Source organism: Callithrix jacchus, chromosome 3, assembly GCF_049354715.1.
Source record: "Callithrix jacchus isolate 240 chromosome 3, calJac240_pri, whole genome shotgun sequence".
In the NCBI taxonomy this organism is placed as follows: domain Eukaryota; kingdom Metazoa; phylum Chordata; class Mammalia; order Primates; family Cebidae; genus Callithrix; species Callithrix jacchus.
In genome coordinates, this window is record NC_133504.1 from 86,729,718 (window position 1) to 86,752,205 (window position 22,488).

The following is a 22,488-nucleotide window of genomic DNA, read 5'->3' on the forward strand; positions in this document are numbered from 1 at the left end:
TCATGACTCCACCCCAAAATAACTTGTTAAAATAATGAAACGACTATATGTCAAAAATAATTCTGAGGAAAATCACCTTTAGAACCACAATAATAATTGTGAACACCCACTGGGGAATGCTGCAATAAGTGGTCAAACCCTGAAGAAGAAACAGGAAATGTACATAGCCTTTAATTATCACCCCCTAAATATTTATTAATCATTGTAGTGGTCATAATGTATATCCATAAATTCTTTGTTACCCCCCTCCCCTGCCAGGAAGTGGAGCTTAACTCTCTTCCCCTTGGGTGTGGACTGCATTTACTGATTGCTTCTAACAAATGGAATATGGAAAAGAAAACTAGTAAACTGCAGCAGAGAAACCTAGAAGATACCATCTCAACCAAGTGATCAAGGTCATCACCAGGAATAAGTCATGATGATGTCATGTACCCCCGATAGGATGTGATGAAAAAGACCCTTCACCTCTGTGGTATTCTCCAAAATCCAAAGCCTCAGTCTAATCTTGAGGAAACACCACACAAATCCAAACTGAGAAACAGTCTACACAATATCAGAACAGTAGTACTCTTAAAAAATGTCGGAATCATAAAAAGAAAAAAACCTGAGAAATGTCATATATGAGAGTGAATTAAGGAGACAAATTGCTAAGTATAATGTAGACATATCGTCTATTGGATTTTGGAACAGAAAAAGCACATAAGTGAAAAACTGATGAAATCCATGTAAAGACTGTTGCTTAGTTAATAGTATTGTATTATATTGATTTCTTAGATTTGATGAATGTTTATTAAATGTTTGATATTAACATTAAGGGGAGGTTACATGGAGACTCTGTTGTGTCTTTGCAACTCTCTATAAATCTAAAATTATTTCAAAATAAGAAGTTTAAAAATATATCTGAGCATTAAAGCAATGAAACTTAATAAGATTATTTCTGTGAAGAGAAATACATAAATCAAAGTCTATAGCACAAAACCTAAAACTGTTATAATGATAGTCTGTGTTAAAAAAAAAAAGAGAGAGAGAGAGAGGGAGTGTGTGTTTAAAAATCCATGGCACATATGCATACATACTCTCTGCCCTCAGCCAATCTTTCTAATCCAGGCAAACAATGGACTAAGATAGAAGCAAGTAAGAAGACACAGATAGTAGGAAGAACCCGTTCACAGATACGATCCTAGATGCAACTATTTAGCAATCATCCCGTAAGACTTTTTAGAAGAAATTACAACATAATCCCTTCTACTGAGTTATTAGGATTAATATGGTCATAGCATAAACCTAATTAAATAGATAAGATCTTGCACCAGCATTCTCTTAGTGAATAATTCTTCCCAACTACCTCTTCTGTTCAGGAAAGCCAAGAAAAATTTGACTAGAGTTGAAATAAACTCCAACAAGGTAATTTCTTCTTTTTGCACATACTTCTTTATAAAACACAGAGGCCAAATGCCCCCAAAGAAATTCAGGGCCCCCTAAGATTTTGTTTCTCAGGAACAGAATCACCGATGACTTTTATTTTATTTTATTTTTGAGACTGAGTCTTGCTCTATTACCCAGCCTGGAGTGCGATGGTGCCATCTCTGCTCACTGCAGCTTCTGGCTCCTGGGTTCAAGCAATTCTCCTGCCTCAGCCTCCTGAGTAGCTAGGATAACAAGCATGCGCCATTGCACCCAGATGATTTCTGTATTTTTTGAGGAGTCAGGGTTTCAGCATTTTGGCTGGGCTGATCTCAAACTCCTGACCTCGAGTGATCCGCGCACCTCAGCCTCCCAAAGTGCTGGGATTACAGGTGTGAGCCACTGTGCCCCGCCACCATTACCGTTTAACTTGTCCTGAATTTGATTCCTTAAAGACTCGAGAAAAGCTAAAGCAATCTGGCAAAGTTACTGTAGGTCAAATGCACCGCAGAAGGCATCACAAATCTAATAACTTCAAATAATTTTATATATGCTACTGTGGGTGATTTTCCTTTTCCTTACTTTGTGTTTTTGTTACAGATTTTCAATAATGTACCTGAATTAAACTTATAATTTTTAAAACTAAAAAATATATTTATAACACATTGTTCTTGATTTGAAAATGAATTGCAGGCCAGGTGTGGTGGCTCACACCTGTAATCCAAGCACTTTGGAGGCCAAGGCGGGTAGATCACCTGAGGTCGGGAGTTCAAGACCAGCCTGACCAACACGGTAAAACCCAGTCTTTAAAATAAAAAAATAAAAAGTAAAAGAAAATGAATTGCAATATATTCCAACAGAGAAGTTCATGACATGCTTATTGGGGATATTGTTTACTATCTGATGACCCCTGCAGGAACAATAGGATTACATTTTTTTACAAAAACAATAACTTAACCGTTTATTCATAGAACCAAAAAGTCATATAATCTCTCTATACTGGGCACAGTTCAGGGTGTGTTCACTTGTTTGCTTTTCTGTGGTGAAATTCAGTGATTTCATTTACTTTATTATTTATTTATTTATTTTCAAGACGGGGTTTCACCATGTTGGTCAGGCTGGTTTGAACTCCCGACCTCAGGTGATCCGCCCACCTTGGCCTCTAAAGTGCTTGGATTACAGGCTTGAGCCATCACGCCTGGCTGATTTCATTTACTTTAAAACCCTGGCTGGGCGCAGTGGCTCATGCCTGTAATTCCAGCACTTTGGGAGGCCGAGGCAGGCCAATCATTTGAGGTCAGGAGTTCAAGACCAACCTGGCCAACATGGTGAAACCCCATCTTTAAAAATAAAAAAAATGAAAAAAGAAAAAAACCCTAAGCAATCAACTTAAACCTGAAGAAAGCCTCAGGAGTAGATTTCTTGCAGAGTTGTAAAAAAATCCTTCCATCAGTGGCTGGCCTTAATTACTGCTAAACTATTCTAAGTAACTCTTCATGTTACTCTGTTTAGGATTGGTTCAAAATGCAATGCAATTAATTAAAAAAGAAAATATGAAGAGTGAAAGGTCTTCTGAGCTACCTTAAAAACCAATTTAATTTTTCTCATGAGCAACAAGGATATTTTAAACATAATGAATGATTCAACTACTAAAGTCTGCTATACTCTCTCCAACTAAACAATTAAAAATGTAGGCATTGATTCTGTGTTTATTGATATAAAAGACCTACTCTCAGAGAGGCAAATAAACCCAAGCCAATTTAATCAGGGTTTAGATTACATAGTGTAATCTGATTATGAATAGCAGGTGGTTAATGTACCAGAATAATACTGTCAAAAGCAGGGTGGATAAGCATAGTCACCTAATACTGATGTACATAACAACTACATGACTTCATTTTTTATTTTTGTTTTTTACTTAAAAAGTAATAAAAGGACTTTGGGCCCAGGTGGTACAGTAAAGAGATACTTTGATGCACCCCCACTAATTCTTCTAATATGCAGAAATTATTGCTAAAATATAAAAATGGGAACAAGACATAAGGATAGGAAGCTATTAATATATTAAGCTCCATTTTTGGAAGGAATCAGTCAGAAACAGGTTCTCGGGGATGAGTCCCACATGCTTTGAAAATCATGTTGTAAAATCTGACTACTATTTCTGATTGTTTTCTCATCACTTTTTGGTTTTTCTTTTATGATTATCATATTCTTGAATCTTTGAATATATTAATTAAAGGCTGTGTGTGTGAATGTTTAATTTTGTTATGACTTTTGTGGAATTCTCTTTTGTTTCTCCAATTATCACTAACTATTTACTCCCACTGTGTTTCTGTTTGTCTTGCATTTTTTCTTTTATCTTGCTTCTTTTCCTCACATACCTGGTGGTCTTAGCTTATCTGTTCAGGTCTAAGAATGTAGGACTCTGAGGCTGGTGTGAGTTTCTTCTGATGTTTCATTTCAATAGATTTAAGTAGGTTGATTTTCTATAACTCTCTGGAGTGGGAAATCATAGCAGGAGCAGTTTATACTTGCGTGGGTGTCAACAATTAGATTTCAACTTACGGTGAGTGGGTAGGGAGCCAGGAGGGCTCCTCGCAAATGCCAGAGGAGGAACTCACTGTGGAGCATTAGCATTCACACTGGATGCCTTAAATTTCTCCCATAAGGGTCTGTTCAACTTTTAAAGGAAATGGCCCCACAGCTTTTTCAGGAGGGGAAACTCTGGCTGCCTATCTTCTATGGAAGGGTTGGAGTCAGGGGAAAGTGGCACATCTCATTTGCTTGAAATTTTTCTGCCTCAGAGCCTCTGAGAAGTTTCAAAAAGTAGTTTGGCTTCTGTTGATTTCATAAAATAGATGATTGAAAAGTAATATATTAAAACAATATTATATTTGTCTCCTTCCCAAATGATGGAACACATCACTTATTTAAGACAGAATGTTATGCTCTCAGTCTTCATAGAAGAACCATTTAAGAAATAATTACCACCTACAGGACATTTGGGATCTTTTGCAAAACTGTATTTTTTCATTATGTCACTTCAAATCCTTTATATAAAATCCATCCTAAGAACCCAGCTAACTAACTGGCACAGGCTCTAATGATTCACCTAGCTAGTAAAATATAACATTACAAGTAAGGGTCCTTGGTCAGAGGACCAGGTGATAGAGTCATATTGGAAATTCAAGCTCACTGTCACTATTAGAAAATAACTCCAAGTACTATGTCCTCTGCTGATTGGTTAAGTGCATTGTTCTTACCTATGAGAATCTGTCATCTTTAGTAGAATTGCTTAGCCTTTCTGTTTTCTCTTGTTATTTCTACCTCAAATAGAAAAAGTTTCCCAGAATGTAATAATAATTTTTAAGAATTGGTGTGGAAAACACGTCCACATGATGAAAGACAGCCATGCAATTGAATTTTCAATGATGAAGAAAGCACCTTCAGATGAAAATTGCATGTTTGCTATGAGACTGAATTAAAAAAACAAGCTGGACTAATGTTCTCACCTCTATATTAAGCAAGAGGAATGCCATCAACTGCATTCAGAGCAATCCAGAAAAAACAACTTCCTCTTTCTGATGTCATTTCCATTTCATACCTAATATTATCTATCGGCCTCTGGTAGTTCCCTTTATCGTGACTGAAATTTGCATCACAACAACATATGTGGCCAGGGAAAGTTACACTATGGATGAGTCATCATGATATGCAGCCTTTTGTAAAGGTCTGTGGACATCCCCTGCTTGCTATAATTTGGATACAGTATAGGCAGCATGCTGGCAACCCAGGTTGAAAACAACTAAATATCAATTCCTACTACACCAAAGCAAAGGCAGATTTTCCTGCGAGTTCATTTCATGGGAAATAGAGGAACTCATCCCCTCTCCTCCAATGACTGATGAAAAGATAAAGATATTTTCAGAATATCACACTTCAGCAGGCTAAGCAAGATACAGTATTTGGAAGGAGTTTGGAATTTAAGTCTCTACTACTTGCAGCTGGGTGATCTTGAACAAATAACCTAAATTCAGTTAGGTTCAATTAAACTTCAATTTTTCTCATCTCTAAAATGAGGGTGATGATTTCCTCCTTATAAAATTATATTGTAAAGATGATGAGGCTTTTTATATATAAAATATATGACTCAGAAGTGTATTAACTTGCTTAATAGACAGTCAAAATAAATGTTCAGGACATAAGCGAAATAGAGGCCTTCAAAATAAAACAAAAAATAATTACATAAAAGTATGCGGTTCCTCTAAAGAAAATGATTGGACCAGGTGCAGTGGTTCACACCTGTAATCCCAGCAATTTGGGAGGTCAAGGCCGGTGGATCACCTGAGGTCAGGAGTTCGAAACCAGGCTGATCAATATGGTGAAACCCCATCTCTACTAAAAATGCAAAAATTAGCTGGGCATGGTGGCAGGCCCCATACTCCCAGCTACTCACGAGGCTGAGGCAAGAGAATCGCTTGAACCCGAGAGGTGGAGGTTGCAGTAAGCTGAGATCGTGCCACTGCACTCTAGCCCGGGCAACAGAGCAAGACTCCATGTCCAAAAAAGAAAGAAAAAACGAAGAAAGGAAGGAAGGAAGAAAGTGATTAAACTAGTAGTCTTGATATTTTAAAAAGCATAACTATATTTTATTATACTTTTAAAAAATGCTTTTGGATACTTTGTGCCACTTTCCCCTTACTCGGTTTTTCTCTATTGTTCTATTGTATTACCAAGTTCACAGACCCTGGTGACTAATGTTGTGGAAAAAAAACTATGGATGGCCCCATTCCTGTATATATGGTTACATATAGGAATGGGGCCATAAACTTCTCAGTGCCTAGTCTCTTGAAGGATGTTCTTTTACCTCAGGTTTCCTCTTTCTTCTCTAGTTTGTATCTGGGAGAGGTACACACATACTCAACCATTTGATTACATTGAGCATTCCCAAACATTTTAACATATTGGTGCTGGCATACTTAGGAGGTAGCTCTTGACTTACAGCAAATTTTCATCTTGAAATAATTGAAGGCCATGAATATCTATGTCTGTCATGTTGGTTTATTTTTCACCTGTGTCCTTTCAGTCTACATTTTTCTATATTATTCTATTGTATTATCAAGTTCACAGACCCTAGTGACTAATGTTGTTGGAAAAAAACACTACTCAACAAAAGTATAAAATTAATTACAAATGCATAGGTGGAAATTTTTAAAATATGAGACTCACAGGCTTTCCACTATTTGATATTCTCTTTACAGGGTGAAATTGATGTACAGCAAAGCACACCAGGTACGTGCTCATGGGGACAGACTTCTCGAAAGTTGTTCGATTCCATTTATCATCCACTGACTCTTCTTTCTATTGGAAAGAAAAGATAAACTTTTATCTATCGAAAGATCAATCATATATATATATATATATACAAGACAAATAAATAAATGGTTGCCCCAAACATTGCTTTCTAGTCAGAAGTCCTTTGTCAAAGCTTAGAGGTAAAATTGTTTGTGGTGATGTTGAAAGGACTATAGGAAAATTTACTTTGTTTTTAGAACTGTGAAAGACTGAATTATGTACCATATTAGGTTTACCAGGGAGAAATAAAATTTTGACTGGACTATCAGTTGAATAGGAGTTTAACTGTCTACACTAAAGACATCATGCCGACCATAATATTTGAGAGTACTGTGATCTCCTAATGAAAAACCGCCTTGTGCTCAGGTATTTGCTAATTCAGGGCACTTGCAGTATCTGATGTAGCGGAACATTGGCTTCTCTTTTCTATCTTTGGTTGTCTACAACAAAGACCAAAGGTACGGTCACCAAAGTCAGTGCCTCAGTCTCCGTGGACAGAGAGAAGGATTAGCATTGTTTGACACAACTACTGACCTATCTGACTTCTTTGGTCCATGCCAGCTCTGCTGTCCTCACTGTGGATCACCAATCCTAAGACTTCAACCATGAATACCTGCCCAACTCCTGCTTCCATTATTTAAACATTTCCGCATCCCCCACAGCCACTCTCTTTGGGAAGGTTTAAAAAGAGATTAAGTGAGGGAGGCTGGACCAGAATGGGTGCTGCTGACACTTCAAGCATGTTTGTGCATGCACTTATATAATCGTGATGGGGCTCCAGTTTACATTACTCGACCATAAAAACCTAATAGTGTTAATTCGGATCTCCTAAGAACTCAGAATATTCTTCTTCCAAGACTACTATCTGGATCTAGTAGAAGGTTGACGTGTAACTCTGCAAAATGAAAAGGCCGTAAGGGAAGATCTTGAGCAGAAGTTGGTGAATTTGCCTTTTCCCCCCACCCCACCTTCATCTAGATTGGTGTGTCACACGTTAAGTTTATCCTTTCCTCTTTCTTCTCTAATCAAACCTTAGAAGAAAAGAAGGTGATAATTAATTCTCACTGAGGCATGGATGGCTGCTAAGATTACATTTTGATCCTCTTAAGCTTTTTGCTTTATTTTGTTGTTGCTTTTGCAAGGAATATTTTATCATTTTTAAAAGATGAATTTTAATGATAATATTTCAAACAGTGGATCAGAAAGATGAGACACATAATTTGGGGCTGCTGTACTTCTTTTATACCTAAAGATGAGCCTGACCCTTTCACATGTCATGTATAAACCTCCTTTGAGATAATGACACTCTTGGTAACAGCATTATTCATTCTGGAGATAAGGTGCAATAACAGAAAAAAGCATTTTAGGTTAATGAATAATTCATATGGGCAGAAATTATCATAGCCTGTAATTTTTTTCTCCAGACATATAACAAGCACTTCCCATTCACCAAAAGAGTCTATAGGCAAAGTGTTCCCTGGAGTTTGCTTCCATAACCCAGTATTTAAGTGATGATTTTTTTATATAGTAGCTTTATCTTTAAAAAGAAAGAAAAACTGGATTTATACTCTTGAAAACTAAATAGTGAGTAGCTGTCAAATATTTTCAAGTCTGTAATTCCATTAGTTTGCCATTACTCTAATTTGTCATGACTCAGGGATTCTGGCAGCTCAGCAGAGTCCAAGTTGGTGTACGTGTTTATTGCACTGTCTCCTAGGTAGAAACACCAATGTGTCTTTCTTACTAAACTGTGATATCTTAAAGACTTCTGGGACTCAAGGAAAAAGATTGCCAAAATGTACTTCAATTGACTAAATAAACTATTACTGCACATTTAGTTTTAGAATTCAATGGGCTCCCTTTCACGGAAAATCAGGTAATTGAACTAATACTGTCAACAGACTATCTGCATAAACAAAACATTTAAAAAATACTTACCGCCACTGGCATATTTGAAAGTGCTCCATATTCTTTGGGATGGGTGATAGATATTGTGTAAGTTGCCTTTTTGTTGGGCTCATCAAAACAAGGGAAGGATTTTCTGGCATCTGTTGGTTCATGATCGGTGGCCGCTATGCTCCTTAGAAACAAGCACACAAACAAAATGCATGCTGCCACTTCTGACAACCCTTATGTTATTCCTCAGGAAAAAAGACCAACCATGCAATTATCACTATTACATTTCTAAAATTGAGATTCCATCTAGAAAACTATCAAATATTTGTCAAAGGCTTTCCCGGAATTTTTAAGGTTAACACATTGTTTAAAAATCCTGACACAAATTACTTCAGATATTTCATGCAAATAATTAGTTGTCAAAAACCGCAATTACTTTTGCACCAACCTAGCAGCTATTTTGGTGCCATGACTAAAAACCGGTGGATGAGCAAAAACAAATCCAATTATGAGTTAGTACTCTCTCTACCCGAAATCCATTGAGCAACAAGTAGATAAACACAAAGCCAAACTTAAAAGCTTGTTTCTAACTGGCCTTATGGGAAGTGAGCAGCTGTCTTCTGTCGCAGAGTGGAGTTTATTCCAGAGTCCCCAGTCCCTGTCCCTAATGGCACATTCTTACTTATTTACCTTACACCAGGGACAAAAGCCCCAGTTTCATTTCCATGTGAAGGCAGTGCTGATTAATCTCCTAGGTGAAGTAACCTTTGGTCTAGTTTAAAGCTCACTCTTGAAAAGAGACAGCAGCATTTTTGTTTTTAATGTCTCTAGCTAGGCATATGCTTGTGCAAACTAAAATGTTAATGTTTAGTATTTTCATAATTTCAAGGTGAAAATAGTATTTTCTGAGCAATCGCTCAAAAAATCAATAAGCATACACTTTTTACATGTAAACATAGTAAAAGAATATTGTATATTTGCTCATTAGAAAATGAAGCAAAGTTAAAAGCGTGAAAGTAAAGAAATGGTAATTTCTATTCATTAATAATTTGTATAAGGAAAAATTTTGTCCTTCAGGAGCCTCAAAACTTAGACAGAAATATCATAAAGAATATCAGGCTAACTTATTACATCATCCATTCATCCAGCAAATATTTATTGAGCCCCTTACACACACACACACACACACACACACAAGCACCTATACATGCATGCACACATTTGCAGACATTTTTCTAGCTGCTGTGGAAACAACAAATCTATGAAACTGCCTTTGCAAAATTATAACAGAGGAAATTATGACAGCAAAAAAAGTCAGACCTAACTGACTCCATCTTTTGTTTAACCTTTAATCTGTACTTGTTCATTCCTGAGCGTAGGCCGAACTCATTTTGGGAAGGAATTCAGTTCATGGTTTGACTCTGAAACAAAATTGATAATAGCCCCTTCCTGAAAAGACCTTTATTGCCTGGAGATCAGTCTGCCTTTGCAGGACTAACAAATCAGCCACAAGATTAGAAATTACAGTTTAGGGGTCATGAAGCCTCTGTCTGCAAGAGTCTCAACCTCGTCAAATTGCTCATGGAAGTAACATTACTACTGTAAAACTTAAGATCAGTGTTCGAGATATTTTGCAGACTCTGCACTTGATGGATTAGTGGACCAGAACTGGCTCGACCAGTTCTGCCATCCCACCCAGGAACAGAAAACAGATAGAAAAACTCTCTTCAACCCTCTGGGACTCCATTTCCAACCTGACCAATCAGCACTCCCCACTTCCCAAGCTCCTACCTGCCAAATTGTCTTACAAACTCTGATCCCCAAATGCTCAGAGAGACAGATTTGAGTAATAATAAAACTCTGGTCTTCTATACAGCTGGCTTTGTGTGAATTATTCTTTCTCCACTGCAATTCCCTTATCTTGATAAATCAGCTCTGTCTAGGCAACGGGCAAGGTGAATCCACGGGGCCATTACTTATATAGAGAAGATTCCAGACTAGTTCCAGGGTGTTAGACAAGAGACATACAAATAAATAAATAATTTAGGAGAGTGATGAGAGCTAAATAGAAAATAAACACTGGAAGTGACAGAATGACTAGGAAAAGTAGTAAGCAACATTAGGTAGAGTGGTCACAGTCTTTTGGAATAAGTGGTGGTTTGCCACGATCGGAATAATGAGAAAAAGCCAGGCAAGTGGAGATTCAGGAAAATATGTTCAAGTAGAAGCAACCGTAAACCCAAAGTCTATAAGGTGAAAAAGAACCTGATGTTGTTGAAGAATTTAAAGGTGACCAGTGTGGCTAAAGAACACTGAACCAGAGAGACTGGAGCCAGAGATGAGTTTGACATGAGGTCAGCTGAGGCCAGAGCAGGAAAATATCAGAGGCCATGAGAAGAGCCTGCACTTTATTTTGGTTCAAGGATTTATTACAGTCAAAGATTTGACTGCCTTTGGGCAAATACGGGAGTACTGGAACATCAAAATAAACAATGGGATTATAGCTCATTGAATAAATTAACAATCTCTGAGTCCTTACTCTGATTTTTTTTAATGAATAAATAAATGGATGAGAAGGGGAAGTTCTTCCTTACAGTAGATAGATTGTCTACTAGTAATTTTTGAAGAAAAAAATTGATTTTAAAAGATCATCAGTGGGTGCCAAAACAAGGGGTTAAGGTTTGGTGAGGAATATTTGCAAGGTTTCAAAAAAAAAATCTCCCTGAAAGTTACCTAAAGAGAAACACTGTAACTTTATAATGGAGACACTTGTTGGACACTACCTTAAGCAAGCTATCAAAGGAAACATCACTCATCACAGTTCAAACCAGCACAATGTGTCTCTAATGTGATTTCCTGAGAGAGATACATCACTTCTGTGATAGTCCTCACAAAAATATAAAAGAAAAAATGCTTAACTTGCATTTTTAAATCATTTGGAAAATCAGACAAGCTAAAACAGAGGGACATTCTCAAAATAGCTGGCCTGTATTCTTCAAAAATATTAATGTTCGGAAGACAAAGAAGGACTAAGGGACTGGTTTCGGTTTAAAGGACTCTAAAAGGGCATGACGCTAAATGCAATGCACCATTCCAGACCGGGTACTGGACTGGGAAAAAAATTGCTTTAAAGACATCATTAAGGCCAGGTACGGTGGCTTATGCTTGTAATCCCAGCGCTTTGGGAGGCCGAGGCGGGTGGATCACAAGGTCAGGAGTTCAAGACCAGCCTGGCCAAGATGGTGAAACCTCATCTCTACTAAAAGTACAAATTTTGCTAGGCATGGTGGCATGTGCCTGTAGTCCCAGCTACTTGGGAGGCTGAGGCAGGAGAATCACTTGAACCTGGGAGGCAGAGGTTGCAGAGAGCCAAGATCGTGCCACTGCACTCCAGCCTGGGTGACAGATCGAGACTCCGTCTCAAAAAAAAAGGCATCATTAGGTTAGTTGATAAAATTCTGTTATGGACTTTGAATTAGATAATTCTATCAATGTTAAATTTCTTGATTTTGATAACTGTACTACAGTTATTTTAGAGAATGCCCCTGTACTTAAGAAATATGCTCTGATGTTAAGGGGTAAAGGGAGAGGATGTTTCCATGTGATGTGGAAAGGAAGGAGGTACAGGCTAAAATGTAAACAATTGGTGAATCTAGGTTAAGTATTTCTAGGAATTCCTAGTACCATTCTTGTAACTTTCCTATAAGTTTGAAATTGTGTCACAACAAAGTTACCCAAGAAAACCCTTAGTTAAGAAATCATTCTGTAATAAAACAATCAATAATCAGTTTTGTGACATGAACAGTTTAGTCAATTGAAGTTTCTAAATGTCTTGCAGATTGTAGTTAATTGCAAATATAGCAGACTCTAAAGAAGCCTGTACACTTTTCCAGAGTATGAAAGTTTTGTAATGAGATCCACAAAGCAACCCCATGTTTAATCAGCTGCCTTTTTCTTTTGAATTCTTCTGGCTTCTGATTTCTTCCAGAGGCAGAGGAAAAGGAAAAGTCACTCCCTGCAAGAATGTCTCAGCTGAGTCACACCTCAGAAATAAGCCAGCTAACTAATTTGAGAACATGAGTGTGTGTGAATGTGTGTGTGTGAGTGCGCACACACACACACATCTTCGTGTGTGGGAGATGAGAGGAAGGAGGGAGTGGAATTACGCTTTTCTAAGCTGTTGCCATGGGGTATGTTTTCAAATACTCTATTTTACTCTTGGCTGGATGCTAGTATATATATATTCCTAAGAACCTAGGAGAGAAAAGAATTTTCAATCCTTTTCTCACCTTCTCTCTTTAAAAGACATTCTGCTTGATTGTAGGAAAAAAAATCTTCTTTTCTAAATTAGCATCTTCCTGAGCTTGACAATGGACATGGAACAGAACAGTGTGGGAGATTTCTCTGCACAATGTGTTTGGTCTGGCTCGGTGGTCCTCTCAGCAAATGTCAACCACAGCAAGTCTAACTCAATCACAGTGACCCAGATGTAGATACAGTGACATTCATCAACCAGAAGAGCTATATAATGTTTTCTTTTTTTAAGTGTGAAGACTATATGATTTTATGGGGAAAACTCATTTCTAAGAGCAAAATTTCTTACATTCTAATCCTACTTCAGTCACTTAAGTGTGCTCTTGGCCAAGTCACAAAAAATCGGACTTTTAGTGTCCTTATCTGTAAACCTGATTATCAGAGCATGTATGGTATCTTCACAGCGTTATGGGGAAGGGAGAAGGGGTAGATTATAATGGGGTTAGGATATACCTGGTTCTACATCTTATAAATCTAGAACGCCAACTGTGCTTTCTGACATAACACTTTCACAATCTAAAATATTTCAAATTAATTCATTTGACTGTAACATATACTGGAAAAAAATTACTTGGAGTATATACACTATAGGCAATATAAGCATTTTTAAAATGGTAACTTGTTCTTTTTCTCAGGAACTTCAGAATAACTCAAAAGTTCCTTTTTACATATCCTAAATTCCATCAGTCAGCCCTAAACTTTTCCAAGCGTTTGCAAAGTTGAAAACAAGGAATAAGAGCTAACAACACAAAGCAATTCTAGATTACAACTTCTTTGGGAAGGTTTTATTCAGTGATTAAAATCAGATGACTTTGTTGCAAATTAAGAAAAAAGGCTGACTAATAGCACAGTATGTTCAGGAGTGCCTTGTGGTATGTCCTGAATAATTATTACACCAGGCAAATGTGTTGGAGTAAACCACTTTCCCACAAGGGCCTCCCCATGTCACATTAATAGGTCACTTACGAGACCTAGCACAAAAAATGATAGTTTATGCAATTTAGTGATTTCCAAAAGGGAAGAGCATTTCTCTAGGGTCTCTGAGTGGATCAGATCAAGGTGACTTTAGAGAAAACTGAGGGAGAAGGGGCGATGACGCAGCATATGGCTTGGATCACTCTGAATCAACTCTAAAAGCAAAAACCAAAATATGTACCTAATTATCTCATAAATCATCTGGTATGCTGTTTTCACTGAAGACTCTCAGGCTGTGTTGGTCAATTTTATAACTGAACCAGCAAAACAAACAGCAAGTTTTGGATGAAATCATTAAACACTTCTGATTCAGGAGAGGTAGTCACAATTGCTAGGGTCTATATAGACTAAATAAAAGGTTCCAGAATTAATTATGTAGGGGAGCTGATTGGTGCAAGACAACTCCTCCAAATTGTTCAAACCTCTATGTACTTTTTTTTAATAGAGTCAAGGTCAGTCACAGCAGACCTCTATGTATTTTTATGGTGGTTTGAATAAATTACTTTTTGCTTTGTTTTTTTTTCCTTCCAAAATAAAAGAAATTTACAGAAATTTACATTTAACCTCCTGCAACAAGTAAACAAGACCAAAAAGAAATATATATATATACGTATATGTATATATTTTGAGATGGAGTCTCGCTCTGTCACCCAGGCTGGAGTGCAGCAGCACGATCTTGACTAACTGCAACTTCTGCCTCCCAGGCTCAAGCGATTTTCCGGCTTAGCCCCCCAAGTAGCTAAGATTACAGCTGCCTGCCACCACCATTTTTGTACTTTTAGTAGAGACAGGGTTCCACCATGTTGGCGAGGCTGGTCTCGAACTCCTGAACTCAGGTGGTTCACCCACCTCAGCCTCTCGAACTTCTGGGATTACAGGCATGAGCCACCTTGCCAGACTGAAAATCTATTCTTTATTGACATTTTTATTGACAATGGGGTAATAGCTCAGCATACCAATCTAAGAATATAATGAACAAGCTGACATACAACAACAATTTCAAGATCAAAACTACATGTGCTTGAGTATACATGCACATCCAAGCACGTAAGAACACATTACATTCAGCTGGGCACAGTGGCTCAAGCTTGTAATCTCAGCTTTGGGAGGCTGAGGTTGGTGAATCACAAGGTGAAGACAAGCCTGGCCAACATGGTGAAAACTCGTCTCTTAAAAATACAAAAATTAGCTGGGCATGGTGGTGAGCACCTGTAATCCTAGCTATTTGGGAGGCTGAGGCAGGAGAATTGCTTGAACCTGGGAGGCAAAGGTTGCAGTCAGCTGAGATCACACCACTGCACTCCAGCCTAGGTGAAAGAGGGAGACCCTGTCTCAAAAAAACAAACAAAAAAATACATTACACACAAACACAATGATGATCACACATACACACACACACACACACACACACACACAGTGACTATCATCTCACCAACGTTTCCACTCAACTCTAAAATCTTTGTTACAAGCTCTAACCTTGTGCTTCAGACTTACCTATACAAGTGCCTACTAGTCATCTCTTCCTAGATATCTGACAAGCCATCAACACATCAGACACTGAACCTATGACCTTCCCTTCTAAACTGGCTACTTCCCATCTATTTCCAATATCAATTGATGTGACCCATAACTTTAACTCACCCTTCCTCATAGTCAATCCATCTGCAAATCTTGACTACTTTACCTCCAAACTATTTTCTCCATTGTGCCCTCTCTTCTCTATCCTAAAATCACTTTTCCTATCTGATCCTTACCTTCACTTTCCTGGATTGCTGCAATATGTTTCATATACCCAAACGTATGGTTGAGTTAACCCTTCCTTTCACCATCCATATCCAAAAAGTCACCGGGTAATTTCTCCTTCATAATGCTTATCATGGCTATTTTTCCTTTTCCTCTATATGGGTTTTTCTCAGTGATATCTAGCTAGCCTCTTTGTATAAACTTCCCCTACAAACTAATTTTCTCGTCCCCACTATGCTTTTCTGATTCAGTGCCTTTCCTTTTTGCCTGTGTTTACTTTCTCACTTGTCTCCACTGCTGAAATCCCACCATAACATCAAAATTAAGCTTAAATCCTACTAGTGCTATGAAGAACGCCTTCAAAGCTCAAATTAGAAATGATCTCTTTAAAATTCCAGTTGTATTCCCTGTCAATTCCACTGTTTCTCTGCCTTGAAACTATGAAGATTGCATTCCTAAGTACAAATATATATATACCTATAAACTCTTCCCTTCCACAAGGTGGGGAGAAAAGAAACCAAGGGAAAGTTTTCACCCTAAGTGAAATGTAGGGATGTTATTGGTGGAAGTTAGGCTCGTTCATGGGAAAGGAGCTGTGGTAATGCAGTGTGTCACGGCATTTGTCAGAAGATACTAGTCATGTGAGAGCTTATGTGAAAATATTTCCATATATTCCATTTACTGTGTGCCAGACAGTAAACAAGAGACATATATCCCTACTCTTAAGAACCCCATAGAAGAATCCACGCTCACAGATAATTGGGAAACTACATAATGGACATTATCATATAAAATCCTCTGAAACACCTATAAATCCCAGCTACTCAGAAAGTTGAGGTGGGAGGATCACTTGAACTCATGAACTCATGAGTTTGAGCCAGGAGTTCTACCCCAACCTGGACCTCATCTCTCTCTTTTTTTTTTTTTTTTTTTAAGAGACAGAGTCTCACTACGTTGCCCAGGCTGGAGTGCAGTGGCTATTCACAGGCACGATCCCACTACTGATCAGCACCGGAGTTTTGAGCTGCTCCGTTTCTGACCTGTGCAGGTTCACCCCTCCTTAGGCAACCTGGTGGTCCCCCGCTCTCAGGAGGTCAACATATTGATGCCGAACTTAGTGCGGACACCTGATGGGCATAGCGGCACTACAGCCCAGAACTCCTGGGCTCAAGCAATCCTCCCACCTCATCCTCCCGAGTAGCTGGGACTACAGGCACGCATGCGCCACCATGCCTGGCGACCCCATCTATTTTTAAAAAGTCTCTGAAAAGTTCCATAATTAAAAAAAAATACAAAACAGATCACTTTGTATTTAGTATTATTGCACAAACTGATTTAACCACAGAATCTCTCCCCTGCTATTCCTCTGGGGAGAATTGCTTGAACCCCGGAGGCAAAGGTTCAAGCAATCTAGTTGCATAACTAAGACCCCATGCAACTAGAATTCTACAGCACATACTTTGGGAAATGCTAAGTAAGCATAATTCGAATGCTGGCAAGGTAAAGCCAAATCTTGGAGAGAAGAAAACATACTTCGGAGTTTGAGTAGAAGGAAAGTTTTTGGGGAAGGAAACAGCTGGAAATCCTAGGTAATACGGTGAGAAAATGGGAAGGAGGAGGGTGTGATCAGAGAAATATTCCAAAGGTTCCAATCCTTCCAAGTGATTTTCCTCAGACCCTAAAGGATAGACCAGAGAGTAGGAAGAGGTAGATCAATACAGGAAAAGCGCCTCCACATTTCTCAAACTTTCTCCCTCAAGTCCCGCTACAACTCTGTCCCCAGCCAGACAGTGTGGGATTCCAGATTAGTTCCCCTCTCCTCATGTCTCCATCTTGACAGAAAGCATTTTGGGTAGCTGTGAAGTTTGTGAAGCTCAGAGTCCTGATGGTATTTGCAGACATTAAGTACCTTTGGTGACTACTCAGTGCAATCCCGTTTAGTCTGCATTGTGGCTGTCACATTAATATCCCTAACTGCTAATACTCGATCTTGGAGTTACATTTTATGTTAAGGTCAGAAAACATAATTTTGACTCCGTACTTCAAATGTATTACTATGATGACGTTTAAAATGAGACAGACTTCACATACGATGAAGCTCACTCTGTAGTATGAAAGAACAGCACTGCCCCCAGTGAACTCCTTCTGGCAGCCCTTATATGGAGCCTCATAGAGGCTGCATTGCCAAAATGTTACTCATAGGCTTAGAGGAAAAAAAAAAAAAAGCGGGATGCACTTTTCTCATATGCTTGAAATATTTCAGACAAGGAAAACAGAAAGTATTCCATTTAGCCTAAATGAGGTTATTGAGCTGACGCCAGATCTGTTCCAAAACCATGTGTGTGCAGTACAGAACTGGCAGCATCCTGTGTAATGTGAGAGCTTCAACTGCTCTCAACCAAGCACACAAACTTGAGAACACCAGTCCTCAGTGAGAACCAAACTGAGCATCAGCGTTCCTCACTGATCTGGCTGCCATCTCATATTCTCCAATCAAAATTCAAGTCAACCAAGCTTCAGAAGGGCACCTCTCTGGTATATATTTTATGGTAAAATTAACTGGTACAGTAAAATAACTCAAAGAGCAAGAGTATTTGTGTATATAATGCTTTTTTAGACTTATAAAGTACATAATAGAAATTTACTAATGGAAACTACATAGTTCCATATTTTTGGCCTTCCTACTAGGTATAAAATTTTATTTCACTTATTTTATAAATATTTTGATGGTTGTACTCAGATAAAGATTCCCTCACCTTTATAACCTAAGAAGCAGTTTTAAAGTTTTAGCAATAATATTTAAAAAGTCTTGACTCGCTTTCACTTTAATGAATTTTTAGAATCTCTTTAAGGTGGATATACTTCAGAATATTGCCCTTCCCTCTACCATTGGCAAAATCACTTTTAAAAAATCATTGTATTTTTAGTAAGGCTCAAAGAAATAGGCACTTTCATACATTGTTGGTGGAAATGGAGTTTGGGATGTATTTTTTGAGATACACACACACACATGTTCATGCATATATGTTGTATATGTATGCATGTACACATACACAGACATACATGCATTTATAGACAGGTAGTTGGTCCATATTCTAGGAATTTTCTTAAAGAAGTATTAGAAAATGTTCATACATAGTTATTTACAAGGATAGACAGTATAAAGATGTGCCTTCTTCTAGATCCTTATGGGTGAAAAACTAGGAGCAACTTAAATACCCACATTTAATGGAAAAGTGAATCGACAACATTGTAGTCAATGGCCTACCAAGTATCCATCAAATCATTTGTGGAAGAACACCAAATGACATATTAAAGCATTTACGCTACATTGAAAAAGCATGTTACACAATACTATGTATAGTTATGCCACAGCTATCTCTGTCCAAAAACGTACTAGAAAAATCTCTGCCTAAATGTTAACAATAGCCATACGTGGGTAATGAATTTATGGATGAATTTTTACTTTTTCTTATGATTTTCTCTCTTTTCTGAGTTTTCTTCAATAAATGTATATTATTAGCCAGGCACAGTGGCTCACACCTGTAATCCTAGCACTTTGGGAGGCTGAGGTGGGTGGATCACCTTCGGTCAGGAGTTCAAAACCAGCCTGGCCATCATGGTGAAATCCCATCTTTAAAAAAAAGAAAAAAAATTTAAAAATTAAAAAATAATAAATAAATTAAAATAAATGTATATTACTTATGTAGTCAATAAATAAAATGACTATTACAGTATCTTGGTATATTTGTACACTTTGACCCAGCAGTTCTGTTTTTAGGACTATATCCTAACCTAAGGAAATAAAGAGATGTACACACAAAGACGTATTTCTAACTATGTTCTTTGGTGATTTGTTTATAATGATATGCTCAGCAATAGAATTTGTTTTTAAAAATTGCAATGTATTCAAACAATGGAATATTTCACATCTTTAAAATCAGATTCTTGGTTGTGTGCAGTGCCTCATGCCTATAATCTCAGCAGAAGTTCATGCCTATAATCCCAGAAGTTCAAGACCAGCCTGGGCAACATAGCAAGACCCTGTCTCAATAAAAAACAAAAAACAGATTCTTGAAAACATGTAAGAATAAGGGGAACTTCTCAAGACATATTAAGTAGAAAGTATGTCAATAGATAGGCAGACATAAAACAATTAAAGGTTTGATTGCCTAGAAAAACTTTAGAATATACATTAATATGCTAGCAGGGATTACCACTGGGCAGTGAAATTGTTTACAGATTCTTTTAATTTTTATGTTTTCAATTATTTAATTTTTATGAACAGAAAAATATGTAAATGGTAAGAGTGTTTTATTGCTAGCAATATTAAGATACAGGATTAACATAAGCATGACCCCTCCAGATATTTTCTTCAAACTACCACTCCTGCTCAATTTATCAGTGTACCACACAGGAATACAGTGATATTTAAATATTTTGTTTTAGTCCATGGGTCTGTCTGACAAACAATAGAAAGAATTTTGACCAAAAAATTTGCTTGCTCTGTAAGATGCTTAAAACAACAGACAAAAGGGATATTTGTGGATGGACTGGCCCAAGACTCACATCTCTAAACTATGACGAAGCTTTCTTAATCATTTACCTCTTCAGAATCTAAGTCAGCAAAGGTGAAAGCAGTCCAGAGACAACACAAGGTGTAGTGCAGCCTTCCTCCCTGATGCAAGGGCTACATTCACAGTGTGAAGGAAGGTTTTTGGAGTTCAGTGAGAGAGTTATGCCTTTAGCACAGCTCTGGTAGTAGCTACTGATCAATACAAAGGCTAGATAGATAGGTGGAAAAGTAGAATTAATACCTATTTATCTAAATAGGTAGACATAGGATATAGGTAACATGTAAACATCTCTGCTTGGAGGGGGAGAACAAACATTCATATGTATTTTGTTTATGTTGGAAAAGGCTTAGTATTATGATTGTATATTGCATGATGAGCAACAAGCCCCAAAATGTATGTATGTGCTGCCACTGGTGTGTGAACTCAATGAGTATTTCCTCAAAGTCTATGTGTAAAACATGGTTCCCGCCAAAGGAGACAAAAAAGACAGCATCCTGCCTTCCTTTCCAGATGAAGACACAAAGACAATTCTGAGGATCACATATGTTTCAATGTCTGTCTTTTCCAAAAAAGAGTCATTGGACCCAAAAAAATTGGACAAAATAATAACTGAAATTTACTGATTTTTCACTCAAATTTGGTGTAATATCTCTTTAAAAGTTCAGCTTGAAAATACTGCTATGCAACCTAGGAATATCACTAGTGAAATTTACCAAAGGCAGTTTTAAAACCTGAGATAATTTATGGAAATCTTCGAGATAGGGTGCAGTATATTATGATTTCTCCTGATGGAATAAAAGACTTACAGTGGCTTTTCACTCTACGAAGCTGGTTCACTACTTTCAAGTTCTATGACAGGGTTTGGAAATACAACAGGGCAACAATTTTGGCTCCCAGATGGACAACCAGAATTGAAACCAAGGACCAGTCAAGATCAGACCAACAAAATAATTAAAAGCGGAGAGTAAAAAAGGAAGGGAAAAAAACGGAAAGCAGATATGTGAGCTTAAGGGAGGTAAAGCAAAAATTAATATTTACTTGACTTGTCCGTTCTCCGTGTAGGTGGTTCTGTAAAACCCCACGAGGGAGCCGTTCAGCCAGCCGGCGAACTCCATGGTCAGGAGATAGAGGCCATCTCCACCGCTGGGGGTAAGCTCTTCCTCTGCCTCGAGCACCACGTACTCCTGCGGTTTGTACTCGAAACACCTCCGGACTTGCACCTGGTCCCCCGAGGGCCTCTTCAGCACGGGGAGCTGGGTGATCCTGGTCTCCCGGAGGTGCAGCCACAGGTGCCGGGTGGGCGCGCTCAGGTTGATGGAGATGCTCACGGTGCCAGTGTAGGTGTCCTGCTCCAGCAGGGGTTTCACGTGCAGGTCGTAATGGACAGGGTTGATGAAGTCCGGCAGCCGGAAGTTTTTCCACTGTCCGCTCTCATCCTCACTGGCAGGGCAGATGCCCTGATCCTGGGCAGGAGGACCCGAGGGGCTGGCCGTGGAAGAAGGCTGGTGGGAAGGAGCCAGCGCAGTGGCCGCCCCGCCGTCCCCCATTGAGCCACACGATCTGGTCAAGCCCACGGCAAGTCCCACTATTAATCCTACACCCACCACCACCGCACAGAGAATGGCCACATGTTTCGTTCGAATGCAGTATCGCTTAGAGCCCTCTCCCTCCGCAAAGTTCATTTTTGCTTCCGAAGTCAAGTGTTACACATAAAAAGATGTTAAATTTAACTAACTAACGTCAGCAGACTTCCTTTTTAAATTGGAAGGAATCCCCTGATTTGGCAGGCTGTTTTCGCTTTCCCCACACCTCTTTCTGGCTTCTTGCGTCTTTTGCTCTCCCTTTTTACGTTCCCACAAGCCACTCAGGATGAATGCGGAAACAAGGGGGGTGGAACGAGGACTCCGTGAGAGGAGCCGAGTGGGAGGAAGAGGACTGGAGAGAAGACTGTCACAGCTCCCCTTATAAACGACGCATCTCCACCCCTACCCCTCCTGCACTGCAGCGAGTTAAATATAAAACAGGGCTTCACTTATCAGCCAACGGGAGATGAGCCCCTGCCAAAGCTCCGTCAGCAGCTTTCAGGGAGGAAGCCTTTGGGTGAGGTGTGCTTACGATAGAGAATCTCAACCTTTGCCACTCAGTCTGTGGCTTCTTCCTGTTGTGTTCACAATCTCTCCCTCCTAACTAAAGGGCTTCTTGAATTTCAGCTATTTTATTAGAC

General features: G+C 38.6%; 1 protein-coding gene across 1 annotated transcript in view; it reads right to left on the reverse strand.

Moving 5' to 3' along the window:
* ENPEP (glutamyl aminopeptidase) overlaps nt 1-22,201 on the reverse strand; it is an 88,054-nt gene extending 65,853 nt beyond the window's left edge. Inside the window, exons 1-3 of the mRNA XM_002806653.7 lie at nt 21,303-22,201; nt 8,698-8,839; nt 6,634-6,765 (exon numbers count right to left, since the gene is read on the reverse strand). Of these exons, the coding sequence (XP_002806699.3) occupies nt 6,634-6,765; nt 8,698-8,839; nt 21,303-21,946 (918 nt within the window). The 5' untranslated portion in view covers nt 21,947-22,201. The remainder of the gene's footprint in view (nt 1-6,633; nt 6,766-8,697; nt 8,840-21,302) is intronic.
* Between the last annotated feature and the right edge of the window lie 287 nt (nt 22,202-22,488).